The sequence below is a fragment of the Alligator mississippiensis genome, chromosome 1, assembly GCF_030867095.1.
Source record: "Alligator mississippiensis isolate rAllMis1 chromosome 1, rAllMis1, whole genome shotgun sequence".
In the NCBI taxonomy this organism is placed as follows: domain Eukaryota; kingdom Metazoa; phylum Chordata; order Crocodylia; family Alligatoridae; genus Alligator; species Alligator mississippiensis.
Genome location: NC_081824.1, coordinates 178407678 through 178423278, shown reverse-complemented (window position 1 = coordinate 178423278; position 15601 = coordinate 178407678). Strand labels below are relative to the sequence as shown.

Sequence of the window (15601 nt, the reverse complement as noted above, 5' to 3'; positions counted from 1 at the left end):
TGGGGTTTCTTGCAAAGGCTAGGAGAAAGGAGAGTACTTGCTTCTACTGCAGTTGAGGGCAAAGTAACCAAGAAAAGTTCCTAGTGACCCAAATAGGAGTAGGAATGAGCCTTTTGTTTAGATTTTAACTTCAGATGAATTCAGTTTTAATAAATAGGAAGTGCCATTCCAATGACACCAGTGAAATTAAAATAGGAGTTTATGATTAGAGTCCTAGAAACAGCAAGAGATTTTATTGCAGGTATTTAACTGATCATCCTCCAATAGGAGACCAAACAAGATTGGCGCGCGCGCGCAAAAGTCAGTAGAATGTGCCTGGGATGCAGTGCTTTGTGTTGTGCTCACATGCAGAGACATAGTGGAAGCCATCAATATTTCATTCTGCAATGTCAAGGAAAAGGAAAAGAAATAGATCTGTCTTAAATAATGTTTTAGGACCAGGGTACAAAAAACAAACAAAAAAAAGGTTTGTTTTTTTTTTTTTTTTTTAAGACAAGTGATTAATGAACTGCCATCAGCACATCCTACATACATGGAATATAGTTTTCTATATAGTATGAACACAGATCTAAAATAAGTTATACTTATCTTGGTTTTTTCCATCGCAGTAGGAGCTCAGCATATCTATAAAGTGACAACAAGAATAGGAACCACACCCAGACCCAAACAAGAAAAAAAAAAGATAAAAGAGGTCAGGGGAGGAAACAAATCTGAAATTGAAGAATTTTTGCTGAAGTACACACCCAGGAAAAACAGAAATTCTATAGAGAATGAAGTAAAACACTGAACATTTTTCTTGGCTCAAGACAGATTCTAGATAGGATAAAGTATAATCATTTGGGAAATGAGCAAGGGATATTGCTCACAAGCACACAATCTCTCAGTAACAGACCATTCATCTGAGAGTGTGGGGTTACATTTAAGATAAGAACACAGGCATGTAGTATGCACTATACATACTTCTGCAATGAAAGGGAAACTGGTCACTTTACAGGCAGGAGAAAGGTTATCCACTGCCCAATAAGCTCATCCCCATGTATTGTGTGTGGGTGGTGAAGCCAAGGAAATTCCTCCTTTCTGGAGAATCTGATATCTGCCTCTTAAAAAGATTCAAAACTAATGTAAGGTTTCCTTTTGGTTATATTAGTATTTGCTTAGCCATGCCCTGAGAGTAAGACTCCCACTGGAGTCCATGGGAGAGAGGTGCTCAGTAGTTCTAAAGACTTTTCCCACCAGTAACTGGAGAATTCTAGCTGTCACATTCAGATCAAGATTCCTAAAGCACCTATATATTTGGGTAAGTTCTGATCTGCTCTTTTGGTTCAGCCCATCAGAGAGATAGGGACTACTTGTCAAACTCAGATCTAGAAGCAGGTTGAAGTTTTAGACATCTGCATTGGTCATGGGTGCTTGTATCTGGAGATTTGGCATTGGCTCACTTAATTATGAAGTGCCATTTTCTTTGATCCACAGCTTGGGGACCTGTGTGTGGCTTCTCCTTTACTAACAGGAATTTTGCAAATCCTAGAACATGGCAGAGACCAATTCAAACACCACAAGAAACAGATGAAGCTCAGGAACAGCTGGAGATTATCCTCTGAATGTTTGTGCCTAATCCAACCCAGTCTTGGAAGACAACCCATTTAGTTCTTCCCTCTACCCAGATTCACCAGCTTCCTCCACTACCTCTTTCCTTTCCTTCATCTGTATAAGGACTACACATTAGGAAGCAAGGATATGGACACAGCAAGAGTTAATTGCATATTATCATGAGAAAGGGTTGAGCTTTTGTTTTACTTTAGGTTTTCCTTTATACATGAACAACATTATAAATCCAAAAGGTGATTTCACATCTAGCAGTATAATTTAAGTAAACTTTGTGTCTCTGGACCTCCCTTTTTCCCCTCCCCTCTTGCTCTGGTAACCTCTCCTTCACTCTGTTAATTTTCTCTTGGAAGGAGGGAGGAGATGGGAGGGAAGCTCATTCGGGAGCTCATGACCCTCCAACTTGACCTTTATGAGATGATTGGCCAAGGCAAACTCTTCATCATCCAGCATCCCGTCCTTGTCGATGTCAGCCAGTTTCCATATCTTGCCCAGCACAGTGTTAGGCAGCTTGGACCTCACCATCTCCTTCTTGGCATTGGCCCCAGTGATTTTACCATCAACAGGTGAGAGAGTGTAAAAGATCTCATCATACATGGGCTTGTCCCTGGCTACCACCCATTCTGCATCATCGATTCCTTCTCCTGCTCCTTCTCCATAGCCATGTCCAAATGGACCATGCAAGGTGCCTTCAAAGGCTCCTCCCTTCACCATCTGGACAGGTCTTTGGGACTCTTCCTGGCGTACCAGCACCATGAGCTGTGCAATGTCATTTGCCAGCATGTCTTCCACCGTCTCTAGAAGTTTGCTTTTCAGCGGCTGGAACTTGCTGAAGTCTTGAGCCTGTAGCTGGTCCTTAAAGAAGAACAATAACATCAGTGAGCATGAATGCAACTTAGCCTTGGCATGCGGAACAGAAAGGGACACAGTAACAGCACTCTATAGACAGCATCTCTGCCATAGACTTCAAACTGTTCAGCATATATTTACCCATGAGCCACCAAACATCACAACACTGCTTTTGCCACATGCTCTAGACTTGTATCCCTGATGCTCTGTGATCCAAAAAAGGAGGTCAGAGCTTTTTACTGATATGGTAGTAGCTTTCACCCTCACAAGCCACAGGTCTCCCAGACATAAAATGACAATGGTATTTTGGCATCTACTATGGAGTGTGCTATTCCCTGCTACTGTGTGAAAATAGGTTGCTCTCCTCTCATCTTGAAGTGTACTATTCCACAGTACCAAAAAACAAAATAAAAGCAAAAGACACCAACAGAAATTCAGCCTACCTCAGTTTCAGAAACAACTGTAGTGTTACCATATTTTAGCAGCAAGCCTTTTGCACACATTGCTAACTTAGAGTACCTAGGGGTACCTATTGATTTCATTCTCTCTTCTATAAATTAGGGCACGAGCTGCTTACCCACATGGATAAGGCAGGAATATTCCCACACTGCACAAGGGACTGAGTACCTAGTTGGATGGGACTGCGGTCTCTCCACTAGGATTCTGGTCTTAGTCTTACCTCGTATGACAGAGTGCCTAATTTTCCACAGCAAGTAAAAAGTCTTTAGAGCAAGTATTACAACTTCACCCTGTACTGAGCAGGTGATTAACCTACAGCCTTATCCTTCAGCCTCTACTTATTAAAAGTGTCCATTTACAACAAAGAGAAAGTGGCATAACATTCACATCTTAATAGCTAATGAACTTGAACTTCTAAAAGGTCCACTCTACAAGGCCATGCTCTCAAGGACTTGAAACCTGCTGTGCTCTTTTTAAGAGAAGGAACTCCTCCTATCTGCCCTGTGGATATCTGTTAATGACTTCAACAGTGCAGTAATTGGAAACAGGCTGCCTGGATGGAATCCAATGTTGGATCTGTTCAGATCACTGCCTGTTAGCATATTCAAGACCCTGATCCAATGCTGGTCTGTTGACTTAAAATGGACATTACATCAGGTCCTCTGGGTGTAGCACAGCAAATGTGCTTCTCTTTTTTGAGAAGAGACATGTGTGTGTGTCTCTGTCAGCTTTCTGGCTCGTAATCTTTTTTTTTTTTTCTTGCAAAGTGTGAAGGAAGAGTGCAAAGGTTTAGCCTCTAGGGTATGTGGGTAAGAACTGCCCTTGTTTTACAAGAGATTGTTGGAGATGTTACATGTACTGATGAGGCAGTGAAAGTTGTAAACCCAAGGCCTAGAATAAAGTGACACAAGGAGCTAAATAACTAGTATAGAGAGGTTGCATCAGACTCCAGAAGAGAAGGCATTTTCCATCTGCCATTGCAGGAATTTTGATGTCCAGATACAGCCCAGCCAGAATACAACAGAATGTTTGCATCTGTATTACTAGTATCCCTTCACACTTGCAGCAGCACAAGTTGAGCATTGTTTTTGACCTACTCACAGCTGCTGTAGTGCTCTTGCTTTCATTGTTCAGTGCTCTAGCCTGGTTCATCTTGTGCTTACCTGCATCTTTCTCAGGTTTGGGAAATCTCCTGGTGAGATCTGGTGCTCCCGTTCAATCCGGGCATAAATCTCCCCCAAATTGTTCACAAGCTCCTTCTTTTTGTTGTCTTTACCAAACACCGAGGGCATTTCCTTCTTAAGGGAGCTAATGATGTAGGCATGGACCTGAGGGGCATCCCGAGAGATAGAAATAGGAAGAGTGTTAGCAGGATTATCTAAGCCTTACTGTCAATAGATGGTACACATACATCTACAGTTAAATGCAAAATATTTTTTTCTATTTTTCCTTTCTATTCCTTAGAATAGTTATTTCTCCCTGCCCATCTTTGCCGATTACCGCTGCAGTATAAATACATGCCATTTTCATTTGCGCACCGATTGATCTGCTACAGTAAGGAATGGTAAATATTTAGACTATAACCCTTAGGTGTACTTGGAGATGTATTGGTAATATTGTTGATGGTTTTGTTTCATTCTATGCCTCCACAGGATCACAGGGATGAGGATCACCTGGGCATTATTTTTCATCATGGGCTGGCAACGAACATACCAACATCCAGCAGAACATAATGTGCAGTGGATACGAGCCACCAGCTCAGAGAGGTGGAATGTCCAAGACCTGTCCTCCACCTACCAAACGCTACAAAAAACCCAAGACTACCCACCTTGGCTAGCCGTGCACGCTTGATGAGATCATTCAGCTTTCGCAGGGCTGCATTGCGGGGTAAGCTCTGAATATCCCTGAACAGGTCCTGCTCCTCTGCTTCAAACAGCTTGCGGTTGTCAGGGATGAGCAGCGGGTGGGACCAGAAGGAGCCAATATAGACCCTGATCACCTCCGGTGTGTTGACAATCTTCCCCAGGGACCACATGAGGGCACCATACACCCGCATCAACTGCTGGGTCTCAATTTGGTCAGCCTTGTTGAGCACCACCCTCATCTTGTCCTCGTGGTTCTTCAGGGCCTTGATGACCTCCGAGAACTCATCCGAAATGTCCAGCTTGTGGGCGTCAAAGAGGAGAATGATGCGGTCGACCCGCTCTGCAAACCACTCCAAGACAGCTGCGAAGTCATAGCCTGTAGGGGGTGGAAGAACAGAGATACACATGGGAAGAGGGGAAGGCATTTACTTTGCATTAAAGGTTACTGCACAGCAAACTGGTTTAAGCCAGTGTCTACACATGCAGGCATTACAAGTGCAGTAATGCTGTGGACTGACTTAGGACTAAAGTTAAAGTTAGTCTCAAGTCTGTCCACAGCATTACTGCACAGTGAGGCATCTACATGTGAGATACTGTGCAGTAACTGAACTGGGCAAAAGTTTGATACCTGCATCATGCAGGTATCAAAACTTACACCCGAGTCAGCGTAAGTCATCATACTTACTGTGTAGACACTACTTGTACTATGCAGTAATTTCAGTTACTGTGCAGCAACTATGCATGTACCCACTAAGGCCAAACTGGTAGAGGGCTAGTATTGCACTATAGGTTGAACAGACTTGCCGGTGTACACCAAAATCCAGTTAAACAGGATGCTAGAAAAATCATCATTTGCCTCTTCTCCACAAACCTGGACCTCAACACTTGTGCTTCCCCCAGACACTAACACTGTTGTAGCTAAAGACATGACTAGTTTCTCTTACAGACAGTAGTCATCTCTGGACAAGATACAGGTGGAGCACCCTGATCAAGCTTAAAACCCACACGTACAAACTGCCATGTTCAGAATACAACCTGGAGTAGCCCTGCATGTAGCAACCAGACAAGCAAGTCTAGCCTCTTAATTGCTTTCCATTAGCATAACTTACACAAGCTTGTGTGCAGAGTAATTACAGCACCTGTGGCCAGGCTACTTGAAACATTTCTCCCTCCCAGTTAATAACAGTGTATTTTCATGTCTTGCATGGCCCCATGGAACTATCTTTGGCCTATGGCGTGTATAACAAAGGCCACTAATGATGGGTTTTTACATGAGATGCATCATAGGATGACGTATGCCAAACATTCAAAGTACCATAGATTTCATATCTTTCAAGTGTACTTTAAGATCAGATTTATTAGTAATTCCATGGATGTACCAAAGTTCACACACATCAGAGTTCAGAAGAGTCATGTCCAGGTCTTAGGTTCTTGGCCTCTCCTCTGAACACTTCACTTCGTGAAACATTAGCATGGAAAATATAAATACAAATTTTCTTCTCCTGACCATCTGGGATGCCTGTTTACTCACAAGTCTCATGGGAAGTAAGCAAACAACACAGCTGAAGAGCACCCACTCATGCTACCATTAGGTCACTTTTTGTGCTGCACAGCATACTGACTAGCTGTTGGCCTCAACTTGCTATAATCTTTTAGGAGAAACTCCGATGCTCTTACTGCCTCCCCCACCATATAAAGCAGCTTCCATTCCTCCTGGGGGAGAGAGAGAGAGATTAGGACCCAGCAGATGCTATTTTCAGTTAAGTCTATTTAAATCAGTTTTTGGCTTTTTCCCCCCCTCCCAAAGGAGAGAGACGGTTACTTTCTCTCTCTCTTTTTTTTTGTGCTTGTACAATACCTTAAGAGAAGGAAGCATACCCTACTGCTTCAAAAAAAACTTGCAGATACAGAAGGCAAGGACACCTGGGCGTCGTTTCTGGTTTTGCACCAACTGTCTGTGACAGTAAGCAAATCTAGAGCAGTGGTTCTCAACCTTTTTTGTACCAGCACCCATTTGTAAACATTAGCAGCCAGTCCCAACCCAGTGCCCCTTGCTCCTGGCCTGCTTCTCCCCACCTTCCACAGGGCAGGCCACCTCCCCTCTAAGCTGGAACTCTGCCAGCCTGCAAGGGAAAAGCCACTGTTTCCCTGCTTTCCTCCTTTAGAGGAGAATCCATTTTTAAGTTTGTTTGCAACCCTTTCCTACATTCTTGCAACTCAGTTTTGGGTTGCGACCCATGGGTTGAGAGAATGCTGATTTAGAGCCGAGCTGACTAATGAAAAATCACCTAGCTTGCAGAGCCAAACCTGGCCAGCAGGGTTGCCCACATAATCCCAAAGTTTGGAGGCATGGCAAGTGGTAGCAGTATCAACTGCTTTTCCACCTGGAACCATAAGTAAGGCAAGTACAGTATGCCCATTCCAACCAGCTTGCCCTGCAGGCCTGGGGGGTATTGGAAGTCAAAGAACAAGGCATTATACAGATTTAACAAAAACACACACAAAAAACCCCCCCCACAACATACCCTCCAAAACAACCCCCCCCAAACAAACAAACAAAAACAAAATTACTGCCAGGCAGCCAGCTTGCTGATTGGGGATCATTTTGCTTGGATAGGTTGATGCATTTAATTCAATTACAGCAAGTGGTCACAAGTTTCACCAACTGGGTCAAGAAGGCACATACCTGAATTTTAATACCCCTTGCTTCTCCCTGCCCTTCTCTTCAGGCCAAAGAAGAGAATGAATACATATACACTACAAGACATACTTGTGGTCCTCCAATAGTCTTAAAATAGAGTCATCCAGAAGCAAACAATGCCACATTTCCCAGGTAGAAGAACAGGGCTATGTTTTAAGTCCCCAATTTAACATTCCCCTCCCCCCCCCACCTACTTGTCTCTCTTACCTATTGTCTCCCATTCCCTCTGATCCTCACTGCCCAGTATTTGCATGTTCACAGACCTGCATTTTGGCTTCTATTTACCCAAAAGACCAACAGGCTCTCTCTATGCCCCAAAGCTTGCAAGGAACAATTTTTCCAACTATTTAGTTGGTCTAATAAAAGATATTGCATCTATCTACCCAAAGAACCTAATCTGCCTAGGGACCAGCCATACACAACAGACACCATCCCTCTGTGCTACATTAAAAGGTACCTCTAATGTGATGTGCAGCCTGCCCCTTCCTCCACAACTTCTGTTCTGGCATCACCTTTTGACTATTTCATTGAAATAGCTACATCTTTGCCAAAGAAAGAAGAAAGCCCCAGGAGCAGAGCCAGTGATTTCAGAGGCTCTGTAAGTATGTGGGGGCTGGGATTTCATCAAGTTTTATGCCAGTGAAACTACTCACAATTAATATTAGGCCATGGAAAGCCCCAAAGTTTTATAGTCTACTTGCATGTGTTGTGCAGTATTTGACACGCAAGGGAATTTATGAGCTTTGCTCTCGTTTGCACTGGGGAAAAGGATAAGCCTTCTTCTTGGCAAGCAGCTGCTGTGGTACTCTAGTCTGACTTGCAGTTGTGTGCACCCATAGCTGTGGTTTTATTTCAGAAGGAAAGTAGAGTTTAAAAAGGAATTTAAAAAGTTTATGGAAGACAAACAAGAAGGAAAGTGGGGAACCAGGGAAGAGGAAATACTGCATAATGAAACCTAAAATGATGTGAGAAAAAAAAGATGAGCATTGGAAATGGAACAAGAGTCCAGGTGAGAAAACTGCAATTTACACTGGATTTCAACCTTCGAGCAAGTGTTATTGGCAAAGGACCTGGCAATGGTGCTCTTATCAAGCCAAATGCCTGGGGAATAAGTGAGCAGAAGATTTTAGGTGGCCACTTTTTTTTTTTTTTTTTTACATCTATTTAAACATCTGAGGCTTAAGAATCCTACACTTTAAGTAAATCAAATACAAGATTAAATAGGCCTGGCATAAATTCTAGGGCAAAGATTGAGAGGCATGCCAAATGTAGAATCCCAAATCCAGATTTAAATAGGAAATGTATATTTTTTTCCTACAATGGCTCTCACAAATCAGAACACTTATTTTTAGGTAGCTAAATGTAGATTTCTGACTTTAAGCACTGGTTTTAAACACCTGGGGCCTAGATAGGAACATGGAATCTTATTCTCTCATTGCAGACAGACACCTCTATTATATCATAAGTGTTGGTGGAATTACTCTTGACCGACTCCAGTTGATGTTAAAGTCTGATCTAGTGAATGGTGTCATGGCCATATTGCAAGATTCAAGAATTTTCTACCCAATTTCCCTCTGCTGTTGCAGTGGGATGTGGGGCAGTTCTTCATCCCCCTTCCTGCACCATTGTGGAATGTTGCTGAGTACTGGCAGAAAGGGCTGCCAAGGACTAGCTTAGACTTGGCTGCATTTCAGCCGTTACCTATGTAGTGTGCATATCTCTATATTTAATCAGCATAGATCAGTGGGGCAGGGGGAGGAAGAAGGGGGTGAAAGGTGTACAGAGGAAAGTTAGCTTCCCAAATGCTTTATAACTGAACAAAGAGGCTACACATGAGTCCAACAGAAAGTGGGAAGAGAACCCACTGTTCAGTTCTATGTGGTGGTTTCGGTATATGGCACTTTCATGTCTGTCCAGTAGCAAGTCAGATCTTTAAAAATGCACCCTCATGTAACTGATGTTGCTTCTTCTACTACCTCTAAGTTTAGATTCAAAGACATTAAAGGAAAATGAGTCCCAATAGGACTGTACTAGAAGCAGACAAGATAAACAGGATAACCATTTGCTTTCATCAGATTTTTTTCCTGCAGCACAGATTTCCTTCCGTCTGTTCAAAAGGCACTCCACAGATTTATCCCAAAGCTGACAACTCTGTGAGTCACATGGTGGATTAAGTCCAAAGAGAAACAAGACTTTCCTACCCAGCCCCAATGTCACACAATCCCTGTAGCTAAAAACTTTAGGAGTTTAGTTACATAGGAATGCAAGATCAAGCAAGGGTAAAAGAGAGACAAGCCACTTATTAGCATCAAATTGCCTTTTCTGGCTTTCAGTTTCCATTGTTCTAAACTCTGACCTCTCTTTGCAGTTTGGCTTTAAACTCACCAAAAGGTTGGGAAGATAATACAGATTTCAGCCAGAGCCAGGGGGAAAGATGAGTGACAAACTGAAAAGTTTGAAGACTGTTGTAAATCTCTGAAATGGCATGCATGTTCTACAGGGGACAGAAAGGGTGAAGACCTGTGCATGAGGTTGGAAAGAGGAGGGGCAGGAGGTAGAAAAAGGGTGGGGAAAGTGAAAGAGATTGAAGAGGGGTCACAGACTGTCCAAGGTGAAGAGATGTAGAGTGAGAGATGTTTGGCATGGTGCGAGGAAGAGGAGGGAACATAAGACGGGGATAAGTAATGGATGCTACATTCCCCGCCCCCGAACAGTGTTCCTCTCTAGAAGTAGCACTACTCTAGCAGTCCCTTCCCACCCCTGTTGCATTAGGCATGTACTTGCATTTGTAAGCTTGGTTGTTGATATCCCTCAGGATTTAAAAAGGCTTATATGAACATAACCTGTCATCATTCCCAGAACAAGCATCATCCTGCTGAACACTTCTGCTCTCCTCCAGGCTTACATACGAACACACAGATCCACCACAAAGCTAGCCATTCAAAGCATTAACAGCACATGAGAAATTAAAAATTTCCATCTATTTTTAGGTATACCTATGAAGGGCTGGTAGGAATGTCCCACATCTTGGAAGTGTAAATATTTCCAAAGCAGAGGTACAAGTGACTTTATACAGCCTGCAAATTTCACTGGTTTCCTCAGCCAGAAGAAATGTGTTAACGTCAGATTTCTAACACTAACATTTACATTAATAAGAATGTTAGACTGGAACACAGTGATCTTCTCCTTTCATGTTGTTTATTGTAGTGGTTTAAGGACCAGGAAGACGCCCAAAGCCCAATTCTAGTGTAAATCAAGGATAACTTCAGCAATGTCATCCAAGTTCAATGTGTAAAATTGAATCAGAGCAGTGTTAGGTCCCAAATTTCTAAACAGAATTTATTCTTGGCAGCTGACCACTTAACTGCTACACAAAGCCCAACTTCTTTTTCTTGAAGAGTTTATATTTTTAGTCTGCAGCAACCAGGCTGGGCAAGGCCCTCCTTGGTTCTTCGGCAAGACTTTCCAAGTGTTCCACACCAAGAACAAGAACTGGATTTTCTGAAAGAGCCAACATGCCAGTCAGCAACCTAAACAAGGGACTGTTTTTCAGACACGTTCAGCCTCCAGTAGTTTCCTGTGTCTCACTTAATATGGGCCTAGATTTTCAAGAAAATCTCATCTATTTTGATGCCCAAGTGTTTGCTGAGCACTTAGTGGTGCTGACTCTTGAAACTCTAGCCCCAAAATTCCAAGTATAAAGCCAGACTTTTTCAAAAAAGGGCTCCAATGACTGCCATTAAAGAGAAAAAAAAAAAAGTAAGAGTCCTCAAATCATGCAACCACAGCTATCGATAACCTGGCAATGCTTTCACCATCAGGCATTAGTCAGTGCACTGATTAAGAATAAGTGCTATGCATAAATAATGTTAATTGATTTAAGATGAGCGGGCATAACTGTTTTTGCTTAAATAAGCGAGACCCAATGGAATGTCCGTAAGGCACAGTGGCCAAAATGCTCAGCTAGCTTCAGCTATAAAAAATTAAATACCTGTAGTAAAAATTAAAGTTAAGTTTCACAGAATCTCCAGAAGATAAAGGCCTTTAGAGGTCAATGGAAAGGTATTTTTAAAAAAAAAAAAATTTCAAAAGTAAAATTTGCCTTGTCAATGCTGGTGGAACACCACAATAATCCCATTCCAGAACATTTAAGTATATAAAAAAAATAAAATGCATATGATATATATAAAACAAGTATTATTTTTATATGCATCTCATGATGTTAAAAAAATAAGTTTGGTTCATTGCATTTGTGTGTTTTGATTTCTAAGTCTTTAAGTATCGTACTTGAGATTTGAGTAGCTACAAAAATTAGAAACCTTTTGATGGAAGCAGAGAACCTCATTTTATCCTGTGAACAGCAGGAACTGAGACTAAGTAGAACAGCAAATATTGTTGCGAGACTTTTTTTTTTTTTTAATATGGTAAAAGTCAGAGGAATTGGCAATGCTGCAACAGCATTGTGCTAATGGAGGAGACCCAGGGAGTTGGAACTGACCAATGATCCCTTGGGCAATTCAAATGCTAAAATGTAACCAGACAGGAGTACTGAACACCAAGTTAGAAGTCTGATAAAAAGGGGAGCGAGTTTTAAAGTTTGGGGAGCAGAGTCTCACACTGCTCATACCACTGGTGAAGACACTTCTTGGCAAAACAAGCTTTGTATCAATAACGTCCATTTAAATGTAGTGGTTTCCTCAGCACAAAAAAAAAAAAAAAGAGATGGGTCTCCCTCTGCTCCTAGCAAAGCCATTTCAGGCAGGAACTCTCAGTGGGCTTCATTGTCACATAAGCTTGCTACTTACTCATTTCAGTTTTAGATTGTACCATTAAAACACGCACAACCTTCACCAACAGACTAGCTGCTACCGAGAATGACTATCATCCTGTGCCCTGCATTTAACATCAAATGGCTTCTATGAATTCCTTTATCATAGAAGAAAAAGAACAAGGCTGCAAATGCACACACTCTTGGCTACACAGCTCCTTATGCTGCACTGGAGCCAGCACAATTGGAAGTGGGTAGATGGGAAAGACTGTAATAGCGCATGTTGGAATTGAAACCCAAAGGCAGTTCCAAAGTCTGCAACCCTTATCTTCAGGGTAGGCCACGACAACCCAGTGGGAGAGAGCAGAGAAGCCGTTTGAAGGATTTTCACTAGAGATGGAGGAAAACATGCACAAAAAGATAGGATTAAAGCAGCACTCAGAATTTTGGGCATTTACTCCAGTCTCGGCTCACCAGATGGCTAAATACTGCCCATCTGTAAAAGACTGAGTTTAGTGGAACTGCATCTGCTTGGGACTATATTTAGGTCTTGGCTAGTGTGCAGCTGTAAACTGCTAGTTAGCAAAGTGTGTAGGACTTAGCCCTACTGCACCACACTTGCTGGAGCAGCGGAGGAGTTATCAAAGGATTACTAGCTTATTTAGGAGCATGGCACAGAATGCTACTCTATACAGGGCCTTGATGCAAAGTATGCCCAGAGGCAATGTGGAGGTCTACAAGTAGGGCAAAGAATTGGGAACTTGTGTTCCTGTTGTGTTGCCAAGTCTGTGCGACCTGGTAGAGGGCACACCCTCCCTGGTGTTAGTTATTCCCATTTCACAGATAGATACAATGATTACCTCCTCCCACCCTTATGCCTTGCCAGTGGAGAGGCAAGGATTAGCCATGTAGTGCCTGAATAATGCTTTGAAACTGCAAAAGCATTTGGTATTATCAAATTATCAAAGCAGCCAAGAAAGCAACTGCTGCTTTGATGCAAGTACCTTCATATGGGGTTCAATGCAGACCCAGATAGCCCTCTTCTTCAGCTGGAGGAAAGAGTACATGAGAGAGCATGACAAGCATTTTATGTGGATGCTGACACCCATCTCAGCACAGGAGTAAGAGTAGATAACAGATGGTCTTTCTGCTTGGGCCAGGGAGCATCTTTGAAGTACTGTAAACAAACCCTTTATATCCTGGGGAGCTAGTTTCTACCCCTAAAGCAAAGCTGCACTGACCCTACTGGTACCTGCAGGCAAGGAATGTGTTGTACTTAAGGATCAGAAGGCAGATCACCACAGGCAGCTTCTGAACAAAGTCCTGGGCCCTGCCGGGTTGCACAGCAATTACTGCTAGCAGTGGAATTTGCTTCTGGCAGCAAGCCCTGTGACGCTCACCCTGCTGGGCACAGCAATACTAGTGATGAAGATCTTATTGCAGGCTTCAAGGACGCAGCCTTTCGCAATGACAGAGTAGAGCTTTCAGCTGCAGCTAGTTCTGGGACTGACCCTTCACACATTCAGTATCTCAAGGCTCTATATGACTTTACTTAGTAGTCCTCCCACAAGAAGTGTCTGCAAAGAACATCAGCTGGGAAATGCCCATCTATCCACAGAACAGGTTTACAGAGGCTGAACTCTTGGGACCATATTCTTGTACCTTAGCTCTGACTGGTGGCAGGGGGTGGGGGGCACAGGCACTTCTAGGACAGAGAGATGGTATCTTACCTGAACCCATCAGCAAGCAGACCAGTTAAAAAAATACCCAAAAACTTAAGTGCTGGTGTTCTGGGGGAAGGGAGGGAATTACCTGCTCACTGGGAAATGGACTGCAATCCCCATTTGACACTGACCTAGCAAAGGTCATTGGAGTTGGTCAACTTAAACTTTGGCTGCATTAAGTTACCAAGAGGCACTGTTCCCCAGAGATATGATCCATAGATGTGCAACAGCTCTTAATGAACTGATTCAAGTTGACTTACTGCTGTGCTCCAAATTCCCCTGAAACACCAGTCCAGGAACAAGCCTTCTTAACCATTTCAGCTAAGAAGCTTCAAAGACCTTCACTCATGAGCTGAGACTTGCTCAGGTCTCGCTTTAAGTGCCCCCCACAAAAAAAATCATCACAGCAAGCTGGGAAAGGGGGGGCACACAGTGGTGTCAGCAGTTCCTAGCACTCGCTCTTCCTAGAAACCACATTACTGCTGCACCTGCCACTGCAGTTAGAGTGTCTGTGGCTGGCTAAGCAGGTTGGTGTTGCCAATGGGGTCAGCCCTAACCCATGGTAACTGGGAGTTAAAACACACACTTCTCTTAAGCTTTCCTGGAACCCCCTCCTTCAGGCATCAACCACCACCCTTTAGACCAGCCAGCATTTCTCAACCTTTGGGTCAAACCCAGAAGTGGGTGGCAAGAATACAGTATATGAGAGGGTCACAAACAAACTTAAAGGAGAATCCATTTTTTTTGAAAAGGAGAAAAGGATGGGAAGCTGTGGCTTCTCTTGCAGGCTGCCAGAGTTCCAGCCTTGAGAGGCTGCTTCCACCACCCCCCACCAGCTCCACACACTGGGGGGCTGAGGACAGGGGGTCAGAAGCAAGGAGCACTGGGTTGGGCCTGGTCATCGATTTTACAAATGGGTCGTAGTACAAAAGAGGTTGAGGACGAGGGCTGTGCGAAACAGCAGTGTTCTGCTTCAACAGAAGAGCGTTTCATTTTGAAAGCATTGTTCTGTCAAAACGGTTTTGCTGTTTTGACATTTCACCTAAAGACCCAGCACTCCCAGCTGAGGAGAGATGCCTCCAACAGCCAGGCTCAGCTTCCCAGTGGCTCTCAGCCCCATGGAATTCAGCCTGGTGGCAGGAGGTGCAGCCCAGTGCTGGCTCTGCCCGCCTTCTGCCACCGGGTTGAGCTACATGGGGCTGGAAGAGCCGATCTGATCACAGCCCAGCATTGGGAAAATTGATTCCAGTCTATTCTATGTATTTGAAACATTTAATATTGCCTTTGTTTTATTTTAGTTCTCAGGAAATAAGACTTCAAAAACCATGTAGACAATTCTAGCCAAGAACTTGAAAATTTTCCTATTATTGGCTAATATAAAGTTCACTGAAGCAACAATATTTTGCAAGAACACATTCAGTTCTGTAAAGATGGTGTTTTTCAATGGGGAACTGTTTCTGTTAAGTGTCCCTAACAATTCTAGTCCATCTTGCAGTTCTAACAACAAGCCTCACCATGAGGTGCAGTAGGTCTCACCCGACAAGAATAAAAACTTGTTACATACAGCATTGGTTACTCATGGGAGAGTGAAAACGCAAGGGGGGGGGGAATTTACAAGATCACCTTTTCT

At 43.2% G+C, this 15601-nt stretch overlaps 1 protein-coding gene across 1 annotated transcript in view; it reads right to left on the bottom strand.

The window, feature by feature from the left end:
* Positions 1-211: 211 nt before the first annotated feature.
* Positions 212-15601, bottom strand: part of EHD3 (EH domain containing 3) — a 34395-nt gene continuing 19005 nt past the window's right edge. Inside the window, exons 4-6 of the mRNA XM_006278146.4 lie at positions 4742-5154; positions 4077-4241; positions 212-2460 (exon numbers count right to left, since the gene is read on the bottom strand). Coding sequence (XP_006278208.1) covers positions 1933-2460; positions 4077-4241; positions 4742-5154 — 1106 coding nt within the window. The 3' untranslated portion in view covers positions 212-1932. The remainder of the gene's footprint in view (positions 2461-4076; positions 4242-4741; positions 5155-15601) is intronic.